Source organism: Mchenga conophoros, linkage group LG15 (genome assembly GCF_057382185.1).
Source record: "Mchenga conophoros isolate Kocher_MC1m ecotype Shallow Benthic linkage group LG15, M_conophoros_male_GT1.1, whole genome shotgun sequence".
In the NCBI taxonomy this organism is placed as follows: Eukaryota; Metazoa; Chordata; class Actinopteri; order Cichliformes; family Cichlidae; genus Mchenga; species Mchenga conophoros.
The window spans coordinates 19,864,814-19,890,183 of record NC_140540.1 but is presented as its reverse complement, the minus strand read 5'-3'; the positions used below and the strand labels follow the sequence as shown (position 1 = coordinate 19,890,183).

Below are 25,370 nucleotides of genomic sequence, written 5' to 3'. Positions count from 1 at the left end.
TCACAGAAGGGGGATGAAAATAGTTCTGTATAATCAAGGAATCAGTGACACTTACAAATGAGAATGAGCAACAAAGATAACAAGGCGCAGCTGATAACAGGAAAAGGTTTGCAGACACCTTCAGGCTCCGAGCTGAGCAAGGTGTGTCCTCGCTGATGCCTAATCAGCCTCATTATCACCAATTATCTCCTTCAAATTGCTTGCTGTCAGTTTGAAAAGTCCATAATCAAGATCAACAGCACAACAGATCATTATACTGTATTATACTGCCATTACAGTCATCATCTCTAAACCGCTTCTCCTTCTGAGGTCGAGTCAGCTCCCGCTAATGAGGTTTTCCAAGCTAATTGAAATAAACAGCCAATTATGTCAAATTTAAGGAGTTGATTGGCTCCACACGATAAAAGTGCAGGTCAAACTAAAGAGCCAATGATCAGACAAGCGAAACAGCTACGTGAAGTGGGACAGAGAGGTAGAAAAGTGTAACCGTGTCTGCGAGTTTTTAGGTTTAAAATTCAAATTGTTACTGTCTTTTTATCCTTTTTAACTTGTTCAAAGGTAAGTTTTTTTCATCTGAGATTTTTTTTTGATCTGGAAGAATGCATCTGACCTCTCTCTTAATAAGATGGATTTACACCCAACATTGACCGTGCTGGGTCAATGTTGGGAGTAGGAATATTGCATGTATTTAAGTGCTATTGATTTCCATCATGGAGAGCAAGAGGGTGCTGGCGCCTGCCCCGGCTGTAGCCCAAAGACTCCACTGCCAACATTCCAGTGCCAGACGCCACAGGACACCCAAGAGGACCCGTGTTTATGCCTCAGTGGGTCACAGCTGTTTTGGCGGTCCTAGAGAGGATTACGCAATAATACGCAAGTGGTACTAATGCGTAGCAAATGGAGTAAAACATGCAAACACCAGTTACATCATCTGCATCAGATAAATCACACTTTAGCAATGCGTTGTGATTTCAAGCCTCGATATCAACCAGCAAGATGAGCTAAAAATACTTTTGTTCACACAGTTCGGCCTCCTCTTTTCTCCTGTAGCAGCATCTGCATCATTTCAAATGTCATGCAGGAGGAAGCTACTTCAGTGTGCCCACTCATAATAATGTCATCTTGATCTCTTGAATTCAATCCTGTCTGTTTTTCCAAGTAAACCAGGTTTTATGGAAATTTTCAGTGTTTTCTTGTGCTTTTTTGTGACTTTATAGGATTTCTTACAAACATTTTCTGATGTCCACCACCAATATACATGTAATTGCAGTGATGTACTTACTACTTGATGGAAAATCCTAATTAGTACCCCTCATTGGGAGATGGAGAGCAGCTACTATGCAAACCAGGACAGTCCGAGTTTTGTTGGTTTTGTTGCATGTTTTTGACCTACAGTGGGTAGTTTCCTGCATGTAATGTTCCTGAATGTTCATTGATGTACTGTATGTGTAAATATAGATAATGCTGTGACTGAGTTTAGGCATATGAAATGCCTTGATAATTTCCTTGATAATTTCCTTTGAGCTTGTCCTTGATCTCATTATCCAGCTTTTATTATAGATGTAAGGTACCCATATTATATCATGACTCACTGCATTTTGCATCAAAATTAGTTTGATCTGCAATATTTAAGTGTGACAGATATACAAAAAAAAAACACCCCCCCCCCCCAAGAAATTAGAAAGGGAACAAACCAGTGTAATACAAAATATTACAGTCTTGCATTAAGCTCCTCATCACTCAGTAGGCAGCAGTGATGTCCCACAGGACACGATTCTACATTTTACTGTGCTAACTCTCAGAGGCACAGCAGGAGACCACTTTGGAAACAGCATATCAGAGAGTCTAATTTAGCTGAGCTCTGAAGATACGTCACGAAACATCAATACATGCTGCTTACTGCTGAGTGAGGCCATGTTCACATTTGTTTTCCTTGATCTGGCCAAAACAGAAGATTACTCTGCAGAATTACAGATTTTTACTGTATGATTACAGTTAAAGCAGGATGCTTCTGTACATGGCGTAGGAGGTAAATTGTTTTTTCGTTTTTATAAGCTTGAAATTTGGATTCAGGTTTGTTATCATATGTACAGAATATAAATCAATCCTTTGTGTCAGTCAAACTTAATTATCAGAACTAAATGCTCTGGATACCATGTCTGTTAAGATTAAAAACAAAAAAGAAAATCACAAATTAATTTTGTCCATTGTTTTTTTGTTTTTTGTTTTTTTAAGTTTTGAGTGAGAGCCTAATTATTTTTTCAGTTCGTAGCTACAAACAGACTGTGTGAAATGTTGGTTATGCATCATGCAGACCAGGATAACAGGTGGTTACCTTTGGATGCAAGTAAGCCAAACAATTCAAGGCTATTTTGTTGATTTCATATAATTTCATTAACACATGTTTGACTGGCAATCTTAATGCCACCAGATGGTTTGCACTAGCACTTGGCACTTTGTTCAGCTCTAAAAACACACTTGCCTGATGATTATGAGCCATTCACACATGGAGTCTGAAAAATGCTGGGAACATTAAGTCAGTGTTCGTATTCGCCCTTTTTTTAGATGTTGCACACAAGAGGAAATAATTAGCTCACTGTAAATTGAACCCACATGGGTGCAATTGAACATTGAATGTTATTTTGAGAACTGGCAGATTAGGCAATACCTCTGCAAAAACATTTTTTATGTAGCACTTTGAATATAAATATCATAAAGTGCTTAACAGCAAAAATGCTAAAACATTAAAACAAAAAGTTACAGAAAAGCAGATTTTAAAAGATGAGTTTTCAGCTGCTTTATAAAAGATCTCCTTTGCAGAGGGAGTTCCTACGGAGCCCCACAGGGGACATGGGAGAAAAAAAAATTAAGATGGACTTTTGCGAGATCTCGCAAAACTTTTGCGAGATCTCGCAAAACTTTTAGCCGCATTCTTCGGACGCCAGCTCGTAGCCGACCGGGAGGTCGAGGCACGATGTGCCGGGAAAGCGGTGTTCCTCCTGGCTGTAGTAGGTCTCGACCTCCCGTTAGCTTCGAGCTAACGGGAAGAATGCGGCTAAAACTTTTGCGGGGCTCCGTAAGTTCCAGAGTTCTGGGGAATACTTGTTGTACAAGCTAAGTCTCTTTTATTTCTCAGCCTTCATGATGCACAGCGGGCCTTGATCACATGACCTTAGGGACCACCAGGGCACATAAGGAAGTAAAAGTTGACTGAGGTATACAGGTGCTCTAAAAAGTCCAAAAAACAAAAAATATAAATGGACTCTAAAGTTAATGGAGAACCACTGCAACTGAATTAGCACACACATTTTTAGCCATCCAACTGTTAATAGAAACTAAGCACCTCTGCAGAATCTATAGTGTAGAAACATTGTAGGGCTTGAAAGAGATTTATAACTGAATGTCATCTGCGTAGCAGTGATATAAAATATCTTTAAAAAGTGCTTAAAGTGTGCTGAAGAAGCAGCAAATATAACAAACAATAAGGGCCTTTAAATAGAACCCTGTGGCACACCCTAGGCAAAACAAGTGGAAGACAACCTAAAGGAGCCACAGAAAAGCATAGTTAAGACAGACATAGAGAGTAACTCTAAAGCAGACCCCAGTGCACCCAGTGCAGTTCTAGTTCTAGGGATTGGTCAGTGACTCCCTGGTAACCACATGTTGCTAGAGAAAATTGTATATTTTCCAACCAGTTGCTGAGTGATTGCTGGAGGTTCATTCCTGGCATTCCCTAGGTGAAATTTGGTGGAAAAAATATACATTTCAAGACTGAAAAACTTTTGGTACACCAACCTCTTTGATTTCACCCAGCAACCTCCAGTAACCACTTGCTTATCACTTCCACAATAGAATAACAGGACAGCTTGTAGTATACATAGTGTTTTACATCAGCCAAAAGTAAATGTGTTTTCTGACCATCACCATGAAAGGTGCACGGGTATAGTTGTGTTTAATTTAATATTGTTTTAAAACAAAAGATTCTGATTTCTGATCTCTCTGCATTTAGTATTTGCATTCTCAAATACAGCTCCATCAGGTAATGTCTTGCAAAGCCCAGGGCTGCAGTGCATGTCTGAAAACAGGCCATAGAGTGAGACAGCAGAGGGGATCTTTGGCTGTGTCCAGATACCAATTTGCGAAGAGGTCATTAACCAGCTGAGTTTCATTCTGGCCTCATGACAACTAACCTCAGGCATTAACATTAATTTGTTACAGTTAATTATCTTAAAAAGAGGAGACAGCTATCTTAATGTTTTGCATATTTCTAAAAATAAAAGTATCATGATTTAGCTTGGGATCTTAGCTAATCCATTTATACTGTTACCAATTAACAATCAGTCTAATCTAAAGTGAAACTGACTATTGGAGCCAAATCCAGCTGCCATCCTACATCATCACACGATCCAAAATCCAGTCCTGTATAAGACTATAGACTACACTAAAAAGGTATAGACTAGACTGTCAGCAGTGGTGGGATTAAATGCATTTTTACTGGCAACATCACACGTTTTAATCAATCACATTAAGCTATTGCTCCACTGTCTTTCTCTATGTTTCCAAATTCAAACTGGTTATGAAATGGAACTCATGAGGAAGTTAACACTAGCCGGGGACATAGTTCAAATTCTATAGTAGAAACATCCTTTGTGGCAGGTACAGAGTTTTGCAGACTAACATCTACATGTTATTTAGGCAGAGAAATCAGGTGTCATAATACACAAATAGCTTCATTTTAGTCAAGGGAAACCAAGTGATAAAAACAATCAGACCACTTAAATCTTTGGAAGATTGCATGCAAGTGTGTCTTGTTTGCCTCTGGGTTGGATGAATTCCCATAATCCTTCTGTGTGCTTAGTGAAAAACAAGCTATGCAAAAATGCAGCATCATGAAAGATTTGGTTTCCGCCTTGCTTGTTTACAACATCACAAAATTAACCCAGCACATAGAAAATTGATGCCCAATGATTTGAAGGTGACAGCCTGTTGAAGCATTAATTATGTTAAGAGCTGGAGGTGACCATCCTCCCATATCTTTGAAAATGTTATTGTTTGTAAGGAATTACATACAGTAGAAATTTGTAAAGAATTGCTAAGAAATGAGCTATGCTAGTGCTCATTGAAATTGTACTGAGAATGCTAATGCAGCATGCTAATATGATGATAGAAGCAGCAGGATGAAGTGGGGAGTTGACTGGGCTTTATTAGTGTCTCACATTCAGCCAAACGGCATACACATCTCCACAGTACAGATATATGACCCAAAGCATGCTGGAAAAGCAACCAAGAGTTTCTCAAGGTAAAGAAATGTGATCTTCTTCAATGCTTTTAAATGCTTTTCGGTTTCTGAAGACAAAAATGAATGCAGAAAGACCCACAAACAAGCAGCAGTTCAAATGGTAAATGGTCTGTATTTGTATAGCGCTTTACTTGGTCCTAAGGACCCCAAAACGCTTTACACTATACACAATCAGCCACACACACATTCACACACTGGTGATGGCAAGCTACATTGTAGCCACAGCCACCCTGGGGCGCACTGACAGAGGCGAGGCTGCCGGTCACTGCCGCCACCAGGCCCTCTGACCACCACCAGTAGGGAACGGGTGAAGTGTCTTGTCCAAGGACACAACGACCGAGACTGTCGTTGTGTCGACTGTCGGAGCTGGGGCTCGACAACCTTGAAGCAGTCAAACATATTCCTGGATGGAGCAGAGCTTAAATTAGCTCCAGAATTTAAATATCTTGGGGTCATTCTAGACCCAACATTATGATTCAAGAGTCACATAAATAAAGTGTCCCAGGTACTTAAATTTAATAATCGAAATTTTAATCATATACATAATAATTTAAATATGAATGTTGCAAAAACTTATTTTTACTCAATGATCATCTCTCATATGGACTATTGTTTGACGTCCTGGTCACTTGCTTGTCCAACAACATTTAAAACTATTGAAAACATTTATAAAAGAAGTTTAAAACTACTTGACAAAAAACCGACTTCCCACCACCACTGTCATGTGTTTAAAAAAGCATAAATTACTGAACTTCAATAACTTAGTGAAACTTAAAAGAGTGTGTTTAATATATAAAGTCTTACACTCCCTTGCTCCACCGCCACTAAAACAGTTCATTAGGCATAAAGAAAGCTCAGACAGGACCACTCGAGCTACAATCTGAGGAGACTTGTTTATACCCCACAGACGGACAGCATTTGGGCAGAACGTCCTTTCTGTCCAGGGAGGCCATCTGTGGAACAGTCTTCCTCAACCCATTAGAGAATGCTCGACATTCAATTTGTTTAAGGCAAAGGTTAAAAACTGGTTATGGACAAATCAAGTGTGTGATCATGTATGAGTTGTATAGTTTTAATGTTTTATTTGGGAACAGAATGGTGTGTATGTGTAAGTTTGGTGATGGAGTTTTTATTATGAATGGATGATGAATTTTTATGAATTATTATGTCTATTTTTTATGTTTAAGGACAACAGATGGAAATTAGCCTTTGGCTATAATCTGGCATGTTTACATTCATGTAATTTTTTTTTTACATTTACGTTCATTAACATGCACTGTCCTAAATAAATAAATAAATAAATAAACCTTCCGATTACAAGACGAACGCCCAACTCTTGAGTCACGATCGCCCCAGTCAAGCTGCACACAAGTGTCTCCAGAGTTTACCCCAAAGTAACCCATATCAACTTTATTACATTCTTAAATTGCAATAATATTTTTTTTTCTTATTTATGTCTTCTTGAATTTATTTATTTTTCATACTGAACCGTCTTTTCTCTATTGTCATCCCGCTTTTCTCTGTTGATCCTGCTATGTACAAAAAATGCTCCAGTAGCGCTTTCTAGACGACACTTCTACTTCTTTATCTCCCTTTTCTTTAAAAGGTTAGCTGTCCCCTCAGCCTGTGTTGGCTGGTACACTGCCAGGCCTGTCCAAGTTTATAAAAATGGGGTCAGATGTCCCCCCCAACTCCACAGAAGTTTGTTCAGTTAGTTTCATAAACTGCAAAGTGAGCCAAGACTGTTATCCATCCAACAGCTAGGAACATCAGTTCCTCTCAGCAAAATCGAGCTCTCACGTTGTCCTAAAGAAAAAAATTAAATTAAATTAAATTAAACCTTCTAGATCCCCGCAGCTTTGACAGAGTACAGCCCACCACTCTCGCTCTCTTACAACCCCTGTTCAATAGAAGCAGCATCCACATGAATTCAGCTGATGAAAACACTGTGCTCCGCTGACAGACATTTCTAATATGGACCCTATCATACTCCCACCAGCAATGACAGTGAGATTTGTGCTCCCACTTCTGGCATCTTCTCCACTCAAACTCACAAGCAAACAGTGACACCTGGTAACAGCTTGACATTAAATTTTCCATAAAGCAGACTGACGAGTGCTGCGGCACAACTGGGATAAAAATCGATCAAACCTCAAGGACATAAAGCATCTGAGATTTCACCGTCCAATTATTAAAACAAGTGATGAAGTAAAAATGCACTGTCGACAGTTTATTCCAGAGAGGCTGAGGTGCTCGCGTGTAATTCAGTAATGGTTTCACTTCATGTCTGCAACTTCATCAAAACACAGAAAAGCCAATGATGATACATGATACACAAATGCACTTTATTTCCTTTAAGCTGACAGGCCGGTGTTATTTGTTTGCCTCCAGGGGTTTCATTTCTTTGCCTGTTAAGCGAGAGCACAAATGAACTACAGTTATGTGTTCTGCCTCTCAGTCGGCCTGTGAATCAAATTTAAGCCTCGTTTTACTCGTGTTAGCTGCCTGGCATCTGCATGTTTATCCGATATCCTCATTTCTTATGAGACGTTTTATATCTGCGGCCAAAACTGTAAGAGAAACATTCAGCCTTTAGGACAGATCTTAGTATACCACTCTTTGTTTCAGTTTTTGACAAAAAAAATAAAAAAATTAGTGTGGCGATACAAGAAAAGAAGGATTGTTTTGAAGGAGGATGTTGACACTTCACACTGAAAACGAGTGATGTGAAAATCACCTGTTTTATGGCCCTTAATTGTCATGCAACAGCAAAGAGCATCAGCATTTACGCTAGCTTCACAAAAAGAAAATGCAACAGACTTTATGTTGTAATTAAATTTTATTGTTGTTGTGAGAAACTTAAAGCGGAGACCATAAATCCTCGACATCAGCAAGAACGTGTTCCTCCAGAATCACTAATAATGGCTAACTCTAAAATGTAATCATTTCTATTAAATTTCAAGAAAACTTTGCTGTCACTTTGTATACGCTGCAGGCTTCAGTTTCAACTTTTGAACTTTGCAGAGTAGTTTCATGCCTCTATGAAAAAGAAGAAAATTTAAACATCATCCTGTCACTTTATAGCTAAAGATAAACTCACCTTAACTCTACTCTATCTCAGTTCCATACACAGTTATAAACAAATCTAGAATTCCTAGCACATTTTCCTGGCTTTAAAAATCTGATTCTGTGTAATAACACTGCCCCCAAATTGCTGTTTTACAAGTGTTTACCTCCTTGGTGATGCCCATGTCAATTTCTGTGCTAAATTACAAAAAGTCTGAATATATATTCTTCTTTTTCTTTCACCTGCACTGCTTAGGGGTTCACAAAATGAATCATCTGCTTCCATCTCACCCTGTTCTTAGCATCTTTTCCTCCTACCTGGCAGTTCCATATTCAACATCCTTTGCCCAGTATATCCACTATCCCTCCTCTGCACATGTCCAAACATCTCAGTCTGAGCTCTCCCTTTTATATACTCATTTCTAATGCAGTCCATCTTGGTCAATCCCAATAGAAATCTTCAACTCTGCCACCTCTGGCCCTGTCTCCTGTCTTTTTGTCAGTGTCACCATCTCTAAACCACTCATCATAGCAGGTCTCACTACCATCTTGCAAACCTTCCCTTTCACTTATGCTGCTATCATTCTGTCATATACCAACCCCTGACACTCATCTCCACCCACTTCTTCCTGCCTGCACTCTCTTTTTTGTCTCTTTTGTGTACTTTCCGTTGTTTTGGTGGTTAACCCCAGTTATTTAATCTTATCCACCTTAATTAATGTGTGAAAATATGCAATAGATTATCTATAGATCTCTTCCTGAGCACAGCAGCTCAAGCACTCTCCGTCTCTGAGACTACTTTCAGATACTTGGAAAGCCCACTTAAAAGACTCAAAATGGTTAAGGTTAGGGTTAAGGTTATAGTTATGGTGGTAATAGATGGCTGTAGCCTCTGTTCTAAGCAATAGAACGCGATGGTCGTTCTATTGGATTCCCTTGAGAACCCAGAGCGTTTCATAAGGACGCGGAAGGGTACCTTTTGCTTTACTACGAGACGCCGAGGGGTATGACAAATTGGTGGTATGTTACACATTGGGAATGAAAATACTCTGATCCAAAGATGAGTATGGGTTTAAGTTAATCGCTGATTCTAAACTGGCCATAGGTGTCAACACAGCAGTCAATGACTGTTTCTATGTGTTAGCAACAGACTGGCAATCTGTCAAGGTGTACCCTGCCTGTCCTCCTATGGGGGGGATAGGCTCCAATCCTCCAGTTGGATAAGTGGAAGAAAATGTATTGACAGATGGCTATCATGACAACTGCAAAATATCAAGAGACTACAAAGACTGTGGAGAGAAGCTGTTTGATATATGGTTAAAATGGATGAAAGCTGTAGGAACTAATAAGTCAACTGACTCAGTTTTAGCATAAGCTTATACTAATTAATACACAGAGAAAATATAAGTTGCATTGTTGGCAGCTTTCTGCTCATTGATTTGTCTTTACAAAAAAAAAACTACTGTCGACTAATGCTTCTAGAGAAAGGCTGATTGGCCAAACACTGGTATCAGTTGATATTGGTGTTGTCTGCTGCCAGCAGACTATTGGCAAATAACCTGACATGTACCCATGACATTGGACAACATTTTTATATTGTTTCATTCATTTTGCACTGACTACTAAAGTTGGTGTAATAAAGAGCTGTACATTGGGGCTGCTGTAGCTCAGGAGGTAGAGCAGGTCTAATACTAGTCGGAGGGTTGGTGGTTCGATCTGCTCCAGTCTGCATGCCAAATATCCTTGGACAAGATACTAACCCCAAATTGCTCTCCGACGCATTCATCGGAGTATGAATGCATGTGAACGTTCGATAGAAAGCTCAAAAAGAGCATAGAAAAGAAAGTGCTTGAATGAGTGAATGAGGCAAGTTGTGCTTGCTGAGACAGATCCCAGGTAAACTGAGGCAGTAGGAGCGGGCTCAGGGAGTTTCTTCTTTTGATGTGAGTCTTCAAGGTCCTCTTCCCTGGAGCGAAACAGATTTAGCATATTAACATGAAACAGACATGTCTGGGACCTCTGCTCAGGAGTGTTGATAATGGTGTCAGGTTCATTCACCCAGCTTTTAACTACATATGGGCCTCCAAACTGTGCTGAGTGGGTCGAAACTAATTCCTTGTCATCAGGTTTGAAAAATACCGAACAACTTTTCTATCATATACCTTTTTTTGTGTGCCCCTGGGAAGAGAAATGGGTCTTTTTGGCTAAGCAACAACCACAGTATAAATGTTCCCAGAACTGTTGAAATCAAAGCTGTTTGTTTGAGGTGGTGAAGTGACCCTCACACACTATGACTAAACACTAGTTTAGCAAACCTAAAGCCAAGAGATTGCTGCTTTGTGTATTTGAACATGATGTCATTCTTTTTTTTAATGCTACCTCTCTAGTGCAACTCGTGACTCTGGTTGTTATGAACTGTGGGAAGGGATGGGCTGGATGAATGGGATCTGATGACCATAATTTGTTTTTAGCAGTGGGCTCACCTAATCAACAATCACATGGTCAAAAGGCCGACTAACTGCGAGGATGGGTTTGACAGGAACGGGTGGTTCCACCTGTTTGTACATAATTTAGCAAAATCTGCTTTTAGACCTGGCAAGAAAAGGTGTTGGAGGATACGGTCATTGGCTTTTGTAAAACCCTAAATGACCAGACTATGCGTGCTCATAAACTAGCTGCAACGCACTTTCACCATCTGATGCACAACCTTGAAATATTACTGTAGGAATCTACACTATATTGCCAAACATATTCACTCACCCATCCAAATCAATTGTTTCAGGTGTTCATTCACTTCCATGGACACAGGTAAAATCAAGAATGGACTTTCATGGCTCTGCAACTGCATCCAAAGCTTAAAAAGACAGCTGCGCCAAGCATGATGCAAAGCATTGGAAGAAGGAGTGTAAAGCACACCACCACTGTACTGTAGAGCAGTGGAGACGTGTTCTTTGGAGTGACAAATAATACTTCTCCATCTGACAATTGATGATGAACAAGTCTGGGTTTGGTGGTTGCGTTATGCCAAGTGTAAAGTTTGGGAGATTATGGTGGGGGTTGTTTTTCAGCAGCTGGGCTCGGCTCATTAGTTCCTGTGAAAAGAGCTCTCAATGTTTCAGTAAATTAAGATATTTTAGACAATTTCATACTCACAACTTCGTGGAAACAGTTTGGGGATGGCCCCTTTCTGTTCCAACATGATTTTGTACAAAGTAAGGTCTATAAAGACATGGATGAGCAAGGTATGTATGGAAGAACTTGACTGGCCTGCACAGAGTCCTTTCCTCAACCTAACAGATCACCTTTGGGGCCGAGTAAAGCAGAGACTGTTTGACCTTACAAATTTGCTTCTGGAAGAATGGTCAAAAACTTGCATGAACAAACTCCTGAACCTTTTGGAAAGCCTTCCCAGAAGAGTTGAATTTTAGCTGCAAAGCGTGGTCCAACATCATATTAAACCCTATGGATTAAGCATGGGATGCGACTCAAGGTCAAATGCGTGTGAAGGCAGACAAACAAATACTTTTGGCAAGATAGTGTATATAGCTTGACTCCCCTATAGTCAGCCTCAAGTGGCCATTTAAAAAATTGGACCCTCTGATACATCCATAATGGCTAAATTTTTCACTGTTTGGACTCATCTATAAAGTTTGCTGTAGGTAAATTAGCCAATTGTTTTACTGACAAATTAATCCTATGAACTCTAACAGGCTTAAATATTGAAAACACGTTTGTGGTGTTTTATCTTGTTGTGGAGTTTGGCCCCAAAGTGGCCAAAAATTGATTGCTGCAGCTTTAAAGTTCAATTTGGGGTTCAATGCATTATGAACAGACTCAGTGGTGAAATTCTCTGTGTGAAGTGCCGTCTTTTTACGAGGTAAACATTTGATCAGTTCCTCCTCACCGTGAGCCAGACACCACCTCTGCTGTGCCCAGCACATTCCCCTGGTAAACACAATTGTTGTGGGAGAGATGGATGGATGTGATGAGCTCATTTATTATTCAGGCCTCAGTGTGTCTGAAGAGGGACAACAGGACCGCAGTGCAGGGAGAGACAGATAAGGCTGTGGTTACTAATGAGGGTTTATCACAATGATTCAACCTTCCTCATGCATCTTTCATACAAAGGCCTGCAGAAGTACACATCACGAGAGGCTGCGCGATGCATTCATCGATGTCTGTGCATAAATGATGTGTGTCATATCCACAGGAGTGCTAGACTCCACGTTCCTGTTGCTCTCTGTGGTTCCAGGTGTCAGACAGGTTTAAACCAGTGCTGTCTGTATCCACAGCCACATCACTGAAAGTAGTTGCTGTTGCTCACTCTCACTGATCAAAGCGTTGTTGGTCATTTTGAATATAAGTCGTAATTTGGTAGATATTAGGCTTGGAAGAAAAAGAGGTACATTAGCAGGGTGTACCTGCCCGACCTGATTTACATTGCTCAGATGAAGGTCGGGAAGGTCATTCACCAGTAAACACAAGTAGCAGGTACAATTTTCAGTTTACTGTTATTAATTGTACAAACAAAGGAAAGTTGTAATAGCTTTCTTTTAGGGAAGTCAGTGTTCCTTATACATTTCAATTTTAAAAGACTTTGGTTTGGGCTTTTTACCTTTTATTGAAAGGACAGTACAGAGAAGAAAGAGTAGGGAATGAGCATCAGTTAACTCAATTTGGCCAGATTCAAACCCAGGCCTCTGTAATAACCAGGGCTGCACATAAGTGGTTAGCAGGTGCGCTTGCGCTGTCAAAGCAAAAGACACGCACCAGATAAGAAGTTGCAATGTGCGTTTGCGTACATAAGATTTTCTGGAGGAGGACAGACGTTTGTTTAGAACTCTTAAATATGTCGAAGAAGCAAGCTCCTTTAAGCAATTACTTTGGTGCTCCTCCATCTCCAAAGAAATGTCAGAAGGAGTCCGATCCGCAAAAAAAGCGCGTATTCTCGGAAAAGTGGTTGCAAGATGCGAGCTGGCTTCAAACAAATAATGAACGCACAGAGATGTGGTGCAGAATATGCCGCATATTCTGGAGCTTGCTTCTTCGACATCTTTAAGAGTTCTAAACAAACGTCTGTCCTCCTCCAGAAAATCTTATGTACGCAAATGCGCGTTGCAACTTCTTATCTGGTGCGTGTCTTTTTATTTTGACAGCGTAAGCGCACCTGCGGACCACTTGTGTGCAGTCCTGGTAATAACCTTACAGCATAAGGGTCACCTGCTCAACCAAGTGAGCAGGTGGAGGAGTTCCATACGCTTTGATTTAAAATACCTGCTAAACAGAATGTGAATAGAGAGCCTTACCTGATACCCAACATACTAACGCTATGCATGATAGCCATGTGCTCTAGTCAGGTTTCAAGTGTCTCCTTTGGGTTCCAATCCACAGGCTGCTTGGGGGTTTCCTGTGTGGGACTGCATGTTCTCTCCGTGTCTGTGTGGGTTCTCTCTGGGTACTCCAGATTCCTCCCACAGTCTGTGTTAGTATAACTGGTGATTCTAATTTGGCTGCAGATGTCAAACTAAGCATGAATGTGGCTGCGTCTCTCTCTGTTAAGCCTTTGTTATACTCCACCTGTTACTGTACTCTGTTATAGCTGGGATACGCTCAAGCACTGATAAGTGGAAAAGATGATGGACAGATGGACTGTGTATGTTCTTTGTTTAGTGCATATTAAAAGTACATTGTCAGTTTGTCAGAAAGTAACAGTCATGTTGATACCACAACTGCTCAAAAAATTAAGAGAACACTTGATCATCACAGTAAAACATTCAATTAAACTTAAGTGATCTTTCCAGTTAGGAAGGATTATTCAAATCAAGTCAGTTCAGTTCAATTCAGCTTTATTTATGGAGCCCCAAATGACAACAACATTCAAAGTGCTTTATAGCCCCTTTTCCATTAGTACTCAATCAGATAAACTCGACTCGGACTGACTGGTTTTCCATTACAATCAAGTATCACCTAATGTGCATGGTCGTCATAGTAACACGGCCGAGCGTTCTATGACGCAATTAGTATGTGAAATAAACAAAGGTGGACATTGAGACAACGATGTACCTGCTGCTCGTTCTGTGGCTTCTTGTCATACTTGGGGACCACAGTGTTGTTGTTTTTTTAAAAAGCCATTTCACTTATTGCTGGGTTTCAAAAAGCGCAGTTTTGATTTTCATGAATGATAAGCTGGCTCACTGAGTGACTACACTGACCAGCCAATCGGTGGCATGCAGTCTAACAACGTTGCATTTTAATACCTGCTAAGATCGCCTGGAACTCTGGCCAAGCAGGTACTATGATCTAATGGAGAACCTAGAAAACTGTGGCTAGTCGACCCGAGTAGGTACTAATGCAAAAGGGGCTCTATGAGCAAGCGCTTGGTGATAGCGGAAAGGAAAAACTCATTTTAACAGGAAGGAACTTTAGCAGAACAAGGCTTGGGGAGAGGCAGCCATCTGTCATGACTGGTGGATTGTGAGGGGAGGAAGGCAGGGAAAAACCCCAAAACAAAACAAAAAACACAAGCTGTGGACAAGAGCCAAAGATTGATAATACTACTACTAATAATACTAAAACCATTGTAACTCTAAATAAACTGCTTTAGAGCAAATAAAAGTGACAACAGGTGCCCTGGAGGGTCAACAACAAGAGAACCCCCAAAAAGGGAAAGATTTTTACAGCTGGTGGCCACAGACAATTCCTCTTTCCTTATCCCCCAGTTTTTTTTCCCAAGTGTATCTGAGAGAACACAATTCATACTAGACTATATAAATAAAAACAGAAACAAAGCTGCCATTGTGACATGAGATACCTTTAATAACCCAGAAGAAGAGATTCTTGCTGAACAAATACAAACGATCTTAAATACTCAGATATATTTATAGTGTTGGAAAAACAATAAATAACCAAAAAGCATCAAACATTTCCTAAATGCAATTACTGAATCTTCCAACAGCTGTTTACATTATTTACTTCATAAACAAAAATATATTATACAATTGCAACCTGCAGAAAAACCTGTTTTGTTGTGGTTGCTGTAGCTTTCTGTATCAATCAATCAAGCAATCAATCATCTGCTGGACAAAGAAAAATTTAAAATATAATATAGAATTACCAATTATCATTGAAGGTGTACCAATTGATAATGTGAGTGAAAACAAATTTTTGGGAGTCGTAATTGATAACAAAATTTCATGGAAACTCCACGTCAGACACATAAAAACCAAAATTTCCAGAAGCCTCGCAGTTTTGAACAAAGTGAAACCATACCTTGATAAAGATGCACTTCGTACTCTGTACTGTACCCTGGTTCTTCCATATCTTACATATTGTGTGGAAGTGTGGGGAAATACATATAAAAATACAACTAATCCATTAGTCACAGTACAGAAACGAGCACTGCGTGTTATTCACAAGGCTGGTTATCTAGATCATACTCACAAATTCTTTCTTCAGGCAAAGTTACTTAAATTCCAGGATCTGGTTAATTACAATAAATCCATAATTTTGTATAACGCTTTTACTAAACTTCTACCGGAAAATTTACAAACTAGATTTGAAATTCGAGAAAAGGTTTATAATGTGAGAGGCTTTGGAGAATTCAAATTACCTTGAACTCGAACAACCCGTAAAGGTTTTTGTGTGTCTGTATGTTGTGTGAAAATCTGGAACAGTCTGAGTTTAAAATTGAAACAATGCAAAAATATTCATAGATTTAAATTCCTCTACAAACAGTTGGTCTGGTCACAGTATACTCAATGATGGGTTTTAGTGTGCTCTGTAATGTCTGTTCTCTTACCATTGCTGGTATGGATTCCAAGAGAAAAAATAAATAAATAAATAAATAAATAAATAAATAAAGAAGAGTGTGCGTATGTGTATGTATATATATATATATATATATATATATATATATATATATATATATATATATATATACGTGCATGTGTGTGTAGATATATATGTATGTATATGTATGTGTGTTTGTTACTTGTAATTATTACTGCCTGTTACCTGTGGTAATGCAATTTATAATTTATATATTCTGTATTCAGTTATGAAGGCTCTAATTGTTGTTTGCGAGCTGCCGTTGAGATGCTCTTATGTGCCCGGGGCTGTTGATGGGTCTGTATGCAATGATGGGCGTAGCTGCGGGAAGTTTATTGTTTTTTGTTGATGAGTGAGTATAGGGGTGGGATTTAATAAGTTTTCTTCGTCCCACTCCTTTTTCAGGCAATTTTTGTTTTTTGTTTTGTGCATTTTATGTTCAATATAGGTATTGTTGTGCCTGAAAATGAACAAATAAATGAATGAAAATGAAATGAATTTTCAGCAGCAGACTGTCACACATTTGGTGTACTAGTGAATTTCTTTGTTACCAGGATGCCGTAAGTGTCATGGTCCTGGGTCAAGCGACCCAGTGTTTGAGTTTATGTATCTTTTGTATTTATTTTGTGCCTTAGCTTAGTGCACCTAGTTAATTTCTAGATTACTGTGTAGTCCTGTTTCTTAGTTATGTCATCTCCCCTGTACTAAGTTTCCCTGGTTCATGTGTCATGTCTGTGTGGTTATGTTTGGTTCCTTGTCTAGTCTGTCATGCGTGTTAGGCCTGTTAAGTTGTGTTGTCGTGTCTAAGTCTGCATGTTTCCTGTTTTATTTTGAAAAGGGTCTTGTGTTCTGTGTTCATGTGGTTAGTTTTACTCTTGCCTGTGCATCATTATGTTTATCCTAGTCAGCTGTTTCCTCATGTGTCTCCACTTCCCCTAATCACCTCATGTGTGTATTTAAGTCCTCTGTTTTCTGAATGTCATTGTCGGGTCGTCTGTTATCTCCACCATAGTCATTGTCATAGTCATAGAACTTCATACTATTTGTTTCTTAGTGTTTTTTAGTTTGCTTAGGGTTCCTTGTTTAACCCCTGCAATCATCCAAATAAAGGATCGCTTTCTGTTAAACCTGCAACTCCTCGTCCACATCTGCTTTTGGGTCCTGTTTCAAAAAACACACCGGCGCACCCCACCGTGACAGTATGAGGCACTGAGTCAATGTAAATGACACTGTCATGAAACATTTATTGGTGGTTTTTGACTTTCATGAGATTTAGTGACAGTAAGACCTGCCTTATAAACTAATTTTACTGAACACGCCTGACTTTTAGTGGGTTTTTTGTGATGTTTTGACAGTAATATACTTTTAACAGTTGATCTATGCTGGGTTTTGATAGCAATCAAATAATTTTCCCTTGCCTTCAAATTAACTGTCACGATCCTGGATCTTTTGACCCAGCGTTTTAGTTTATGTTTAAGCCCTTCAGATTTTCTAAGTTCATTTTTTTATCATGCCTAGGTTGTTCTAGTTCTTTGTTATTAGATTCCCCTTATGTCTTCCACCCTTGTCAAGTCTCCCTTCCCCTTCATGTGTTTCATGCCTGTGTCTTACGTTTTCAAGTTCAGGTTGTTATGTCTGCGTCTTATGTTTCCTGTTTTATTTTGAAGAGGTCTGGTGTTCCTGTGTTCATCGTGTTTAGTTTTACTCTTCCACTGTGACATCATTATGTTCATGTGTGTCAGCTGTCCCCCGTGTGTTCCCACTTCTCTCATTAGCCTCCTGTGTGTATTTAGTCTGTGCGTTCTCATTCAGTCTTGGTCGGATCGTCTGTGTTGTTCCCATGCCAAGTCCTGCGTTCAGGTTTTCATATATATATTAGGGGTGCAACGATACTCGTATCGATATTGAACTGTTCGATACAGTGCTTTCGGTTCGGTACGCTAGCCCGACGTCCCGGGGCTAGCGATTTTTCCAGTCGGGCTACCAAAATCTATCTCTGCCCTGCCCGTCGGGCTATCATAGGAAGGAAAAATATATGCCAATTGTAACCAAACTTACGAATTATTATTATTAATGACCGAACTCCCACTAGCCAGTATCAGAAGATCTAGAATCGGCAGGAGCCCAAGGTATAAACACCAATAAGGAGAGACCACACCACAATAGACTGTTCACAAATTTGTTATATTTGACATACAGCAGCTGCAACAATGTAATGAAAGCAATAAAATAAAATACAAAATATTTCCCCCAAAATACCAAACTAAATAAAAGTGCGCGCATACAGCTTTCTCTGAATCAATTATATAAGTGGATAATGTCTGGTAACTGATGGATCGTTGGGGCCCGTTCAGTTTGTTTAATGTTTGTCCTACCACACTCCGATGAAGGAAGAAAGTTCGTAGTCCTGCAGGTATCTGAAGCTTCAATGGGAACGAAACTTTGGCTTCAATAAAACCTCGGCAAATCCTATTCAATTTTGGGTTGGCTCGGCATCCAGTTAACTGGAACTGTGGAATCGCTGCTCCTCGATGGGGCTTGCTTCAGACTGGGTCCGTCTGTCGAGTCATCCTTTTACCAGATAACAAAAAAACCTGACCTATAAACAGGTCACAGGTCCATATAGTCACATACACCGTTGTGAAACAGCCACACTTACTTAAAACATTCAAAATGAACAATAAGTATTAGTGTAACTCTATATCTTAATTCAGCTAGCTCTGTTGTACAACAAAATTATATCACTGCAGCATCATATCCTCTTAGGTGAGCTATAATTTTATCAACCTGACAGGCTGACAATGTTCACAAAAACACAGCTTCTAGAGTTAACACTGTAGCTGCAGTCAGCAACTCACAGTAGCTCAGACTTGTACATTATAACCAACTCAAAGAACACAACTGAAAATCTGAGAATCGGCGTACAATTGAATTAAATTGTTACACATAAAACAGATTAGCACCATTTCTTTCGTTTTCGTTTCTTTTCTTTCTTTTTTTTCCCTTAAACGTAATATGATTGCAGTCACTAGCCATTTCACACACAGAAACAGTCAATTCTGCTAGCGTGAGCGCTAGCTGTTAGCTTAGCCGTCCCGTTAAGTCTGCCCTTTTATCCTTAACAAATTAGATTTTCCCCACTTTTCGTACTCACCGTTGACAGGGTGACACTCTGAACGACCAAAACAACTGCAGCAGTCTTGCTTTTAACTCCTAGCGATTCGACTTTGGGAACATTAGTTTCTCTGGCACATGGCATTGTATGAACAGGAACGAAATGGCAACACAGGAAATCATGTGATCAAGGTCAACAGCAAGGGTCACTGGGAGCTCATTGCTGATTGGCCAAGTTAAATGACAACAGATAATCTTATTTGTCCACATCTTCCTTTAAACATAAAAGAAAGAAGAAATGACTAAATTGTTTACATCATACACGAAAAAAACTACTTTCCACTGCTCTTTTTTTCTAGCTGGGCTACACAATGCTTTTGCATTGTTTTGGAAATGTAGCTGGGTAATTATGTCATTGGCATCGGTGAGCCACTGTCAATATGTGACATTGAATTTGCGCTTGTTTTTTGCTTTCACTTTGCAATCGCGCGAACTGTGTATAGAGAGCGACAGTACTGATTGGTGAGTGACGATCATTTCCTCTGACATCGTCTTATCAATCGTTAGCTTACTATGCAAACATGACAAGTGAAATCTCCCGCAGCAAGCTTAAACATGTGAGAGGTTGATCGCGCAGAGAATCACTGAGCGTTATGTGAGTGCGTGTGTAAAAGCAGCAGGATATATATTTTAGTTCTGCTGAGCCAAATAAGGCAGGTCAGGGTGAAGAAGTGACAGCCAAAGAAAAGCTTACCACAAAACGGAAAAGTTATGACAAATCAGACTATAAGGCAAAAAGAAAGTGCAGCTTTATGGTTTCATGGACAAAATTTCTGTGGCTGCAATATGACGAGCTAAATAACCAGGGCTGCACATAAGTGGTCCGCAGGTGCGCATTCGCTGTCAAAATAAAAAACGCGCACAAGATAAGAAGTTTCAACGCGTGTTTGCGTACATAAGATTTTCTGGAGGACAGACATTTGTTTAGAACTCTTAGAGATGTCGAAGAAGCAAGCTCCTTTAAGCAATTACTTTGGTTTTCCCTCACCTCCAAAGAAATGTCAGAAGGAGTCCGAACCACAAAAGAAGCACGTATTCTCGGTAAAGTGGTTGCAGGAGGTGAGCTGGCTTCAAACAAATGATGAACGCACAGAGATGTGGTGCAGAATGTGCCGTGAAAATTGCACTCTAGCGGACAAAAACAGTGCCTTTTATATGGACGCAATGTTTTTGTTTCCTTTACAATATTGTACTTTAATGTATAATATTGTAAAGGAAACAAAACAGGAAACAAAACATCAATCAAAAAATTGCTCTCTTTTTTTATTCGGGCTACTTAAATTTATTTTGGGCTATCAAAAACGGAAGAGTCCCTGCCCGAAGGGCTACCAGGGATTTTGAAATTTTGCGAGCCCTGAGATATAGTTATTTTTTTTATTACTTTTTTGTTTCAGCAACATTAAATTTAAAAACTGTACTTTTGAGTTAAAATATATATTTATAATTTTAATAAATGACAAATTAAAAAGGCATGAACATTTTTTTTGTATTGAAAAAATATCGAACCGTGACACCAAAGTATTGAACCGAACTGTGAATTTTGTGTATCGTTGCACCCCTAATATATATATATATATATATACACACATCATCATTGCCATGTTTAGAGTTTTGTTTGTTTTTCTGTTTGCCAGGGTTTTTCATGCTTCCTTTCTAGTTTACCCAGTTTAGGTTATTGCTTAGTTTGCATTGTTTGCTCTTTTATTTTGTACTGTTCTGTCTGCCTTAATAAACAGCTCATCAGTTAAGTTTGAGTTTTACAATGTCTGCACCTGGGTCCACTCTTCACACTCCACGCAGTTTGCCTCGGCAAACTGTGACATTAACTTCAAATCATTTTCATATCAGCCAGAACAATGTCCCTGTATTTGTGCTCCAGGTCACCCATAAACTCCAGGTGGTTGGTAAAACTGAAGCCCTGGATTGGCTCTTCCTGCAGGTAGAAAAGAAGAAATTTAGAGTTAGAGTCAATCTTTGAGCATTTATCCTGGTTGATGGGTCCTCGATCAAGGCATCCAAGTAGTGACCTTAGCACGACCTTAGGAGCAGTATGCGTCACGTGATAATTGTGTGCAAGACCTGTCAGCGGTGTAGAGTTCACACTGAACGCATTTGGAGCCTTGCTACGTGCTGCTAAACCAGGTGTTGTGCCAAGGTAGGCATCTCCGAAAAGTTTGTTCCCCCTGCACCGCGAGCATTTGTTGGGCACAGAGTGCAGATCCAGTTTACTCCGCTTCCATTACAGACAATTAGATGTGGAAGTAGTGATGTTTTAGTTTTGTGAAAAAGGTAAAAATGAGTGTGTTACATTACCATTCAGTTTGAGGGTTACAACAGAATATTATATATTTATTGTTCTCAAGTGGTATCGGACAGGATTATTTGAACAAACAAAGGACACTTTGCCTGATAATTATTTTTATCCTCCTCTAACTTTACTATATAAAGAGCTAAAACCTCCAACGTTTCAGGAGTAGTTAGTCGTTGTAAGAAGTGTTTCTGAACTAAAAATCAAGAATGTGGGATACTGTTTGTCTGTGATTCAGAGAGCCTAGCGTGTACGCAGGGGGGAAGAATTATGTCGGGGATACCGATAATCTAAACAGTTTCGTGGTTCGAAGAAAAAAAAACTATGAAAAACACTTTTTTTCATACTTGTGTTAAGTCTTGTATAGAAATGACACAAAATTCAGTCTCAGGTTAAATGTGATAGAAACAGCTTACACTGACATCCATCTTTATAAAAGTGTTGTGAAACCATGTTTGCATTTATTTACACTGCTTTCCACTCTGGATGTCTATTTATGTTAAGCTTTAAGTATAAAAGGGTCCATTCTACAACCTGTTTTTTTTTGTTTTTTTTTTAGTTTTGTGCTGATATTGCCCTTCTTTTTTCAGAACCAAAGACTTTTTGAAATCTTCATTAAATTGCATTTTAAACTACTTTTGGAATATTACTTTAAATATTTAAACTTTTAGCAGAACTTTAAATCTAAATAAAAAGAGCAGTATTGCTGAACTGCAAAATATTTTGGGTGCAGTGTAAAGTGTAATAGGATGGCTTTAGTGTTTTGTTTTTTTTAAATTGTAGTATGAACTTTTCAAAATGCAGCAAGATATTTAAAAAAAAAAACAGGTTTTTTTTTATTATAAAAATAGACTATATCGGATTCATATCAGTATCTGCAGATATACAAATTTATGATATCGGTATTGGTATCGGACATAAAAAAGTGGTATCGTGCCATCTCTAGTTATTACACACATGTGTGGGCATAACTACTTGATGACCTGAGGGGTCGTCTTAGGTTAAAGATACCAAACAGGTCAGAGATGTACTGTGAGGGAGCAAACCACTGAGATCTTTATAAACTAATAGAATGATTTTAAAACTAATTCTATATATAAACCTGAAAGCTAACAAAGTGACTTTTATACTGGGTTAAAGTAGTGTCACTGTCCAAGAATGTTGACGAGGTTTCTGACTTGGCATTGACAGTGACCCTGGGGGATTCATGGGTGGTGAGTGCTCACAGCAATTAACGATGGAGGGATGGACCAGCATGCAGCAGGTCAGGTCACATTCCTGACCTGTTACGGCTTCTTATAGCTTGGAAACTGCAGAATCTTCCTCTGATAAAATGTTTTTTTGATCAATCTGACATAAGGTTTTATGCTCGTGCTTGCAAATGTATACAAGCGAGTGGTCAGACAGTGATCCCAATGAAGGAGGAATCTGAGAAGAACAAGGACAAGACCTTGGGAGGGACAGCAGGACAATTAATTTAAGATGTACTTTTATGAGTGGAATGGTTGATCTTTTTGACTGCTCATTGTACTGTACATTTACTGTGTGTCGTCTGACACCCTCAACATGAAATGTGCGCTCTATTGCAGGTTATGGACAGATTTAAAAGTGTCCAAAAATCACACTTAATTGCTCATTAGAGTTAACTGACTGTTATATAGGCAGTAGTTAACGAACGAATGAGAAAGCAATCTTCAGACGGCCTTTGTCTCTTGCTAGTGGAATATATCGCCAGAGTACCACTTTAAAGTACAAACGAGGCAATCAAAAGTTTTAAAGTACTTTCTAAAGAGCAGACTGTTGTCTTATAATTGCCATCAGTTGACTTGTTTAAAAAAAAACTGCAGTTAATATTGTTTTAAAGACACAAAAGTCTGTGTCCTAAGAGGTGCAGTTAGACAGTGTTTTGGAGGCAGAAGGTTGTTTGCTTTATCGTCATTCACTTTGTTAGGACATGAGGTGTGGATAATTTGATATAACCTTTTCATTAAAATGTTTTACATTCAATCTGTTTCAAAGTCAGCGGAAATCAAATCTCTGGCAATCGAATGCTGCACCGCGCCAGTAAACAACATGCTTGCTCGGTGTTCAGGTAATGAGGTTTTACGTGTTGGAAAAGCGAAACAAACAGGGTTGCATAGATATCTTAATAACTACGACCATCCCCACCACACACACACACACACACACACACACACACAACAGAATGTAAATTAACAAGCTGCAATATCTTAACTAGAGAGACGTGTATTAGACCAGACAACAGAACATTTATTTGGCTCATTTGTTCAGTCAGGATTTTAATTTCAGCTGCTATAATTGCTGCCTGAGCTTAAGTATGCATCTGTGATGGCAACACCCGACCCCATGGGCAATGCAAACACTGCAACTGTGGCTGTGAGTGGCATCATCAATTAGCAGCCTGAGGAAACCTGCACCCAGAAGACAATCTGCATTCAGAATAACACACACAAAGAGCAAAAGTCTAAGTTCCCAACCTTTCAGTATCCAGGCTGGGAACTTAAAAAGAAAAAAAGCACTTTTAAATGACTTCTGGAACTGCTCAGCACTCTCTTAATTCTCTCTTATTTTTGTAGGTAAAAACACATTCAGTGACTGCAAACATGGGTTAAGACTGCACACTAATTCTCAATCATTTATTTATCATACTGATGAGGATGTAAACAAACTTTCTCCAATCTTCTCTGTGTTTACAGAGAACTGTAAATACTCACCACTGTCTCTATAGTGAGCTAAGTAGTACTGCAATTTAAGAGAGTAAATTTAATAATGTTATAATGTGCCATTGCTTGAGATGTTCCAATACAAATTTTTGGCCAAGAGCTGGATGTGGCATTCAAAGTTCATTTAGATAATACTTTAGAATAAGTGTGCTAATAAGTGCTTATATGCAATTTAAGATGATGACTTTAAAGACTTGCTTCTAAAAGGACCCTGGTTTGACTGTCACCCTCTGTAAGGTGTTTGTGTTTATTGCTTTATTGTGTAGCGGTTAACAATAGGAGGAAAAGAGCAGCATAATTTTTACGTAACCAAAGTTCTTTTCTTTTGTATCCATCATCTACTACTCTGCAAATCACCTTGGGCTCACCTCAGGCTTCTTCAGAGTCATTTTGTGACCCTTAATAACCATCTACTAAAACAGTCTGTATAACATTTAGGCTCCGATGTCTTTTATGAAGTAATATTATTGTGATTGTAGAAATGCCACCGAGTACTGAAGTGCAAAGAAGAGAAAGAGATTAAGAACAAATGGAGCAATACATTTCTATAATTTAAAAGGAGAAAATAAAGTGACTTCAGAGGAGTGACTGTTCAGAGGGGAGTAAGTACCGCCAGGAAGAAATGAGTTTTCAGTCTGATGAAGGACCCTGCTTCTGTGATTATTCCAGGAAGCATTGCATTTCTGTCTGAGAAAGCTTTAAAAGAACAATAAAGGCTTGCTGTGATTACATCTTCTTTAGATTTACAGGTCACAAAACAAGACATAAATGATAAGTCTGCAGTACCAGCTATATTATTTTAAATCTATTATATCCATGTTTTGTTACTGTGGATGCACACAGACAGGAGGTATATGGTTTTGAACAGTGAACAGTGAAATGAGTCCTAAAGAATCATCTAAACTGAAGCTATTTGGCTTGTTCATTTATTGTAATGACAAACAACCACTGA

At 39.1% G+C, this 25,370-nt stretch overlaps 1 protein-coding gene across 6 annotated transcripts in view; it reads right to left on the bottom strand.

Moving 5' to 3' along the window:
* tbc1d32 (TBC1 domain family, member 32) overlaps positions 1–25,370 on the bottom strand; it is a 183,804-nt gene that overhangs the window by 57,415 nt on the left and 101,019 nt on the right. Inside the window, exon 34 of one of the 6 annotated variants that reach the window (XM_085246207.1) lies at positions 19,202–21,299. The exons of 4 other annotated variants lie outside the window; for them this stretch is intronic. In XM_085246207.1, coding sequence (XP_085102333.1) covers positions 21,195–21,299 — 105 coding nt within the window. In that variant the 3' untranslated portion in view covers positions 19,202–21,194. Of the gene's footprint in view, positions 1–19,201; positions 21,300–22,464; positions 24,107–25,370 lie in introns of those variants that run through there. One more of the 6 variants, XM_085246208.1, reaches the window with a different exon arrangement.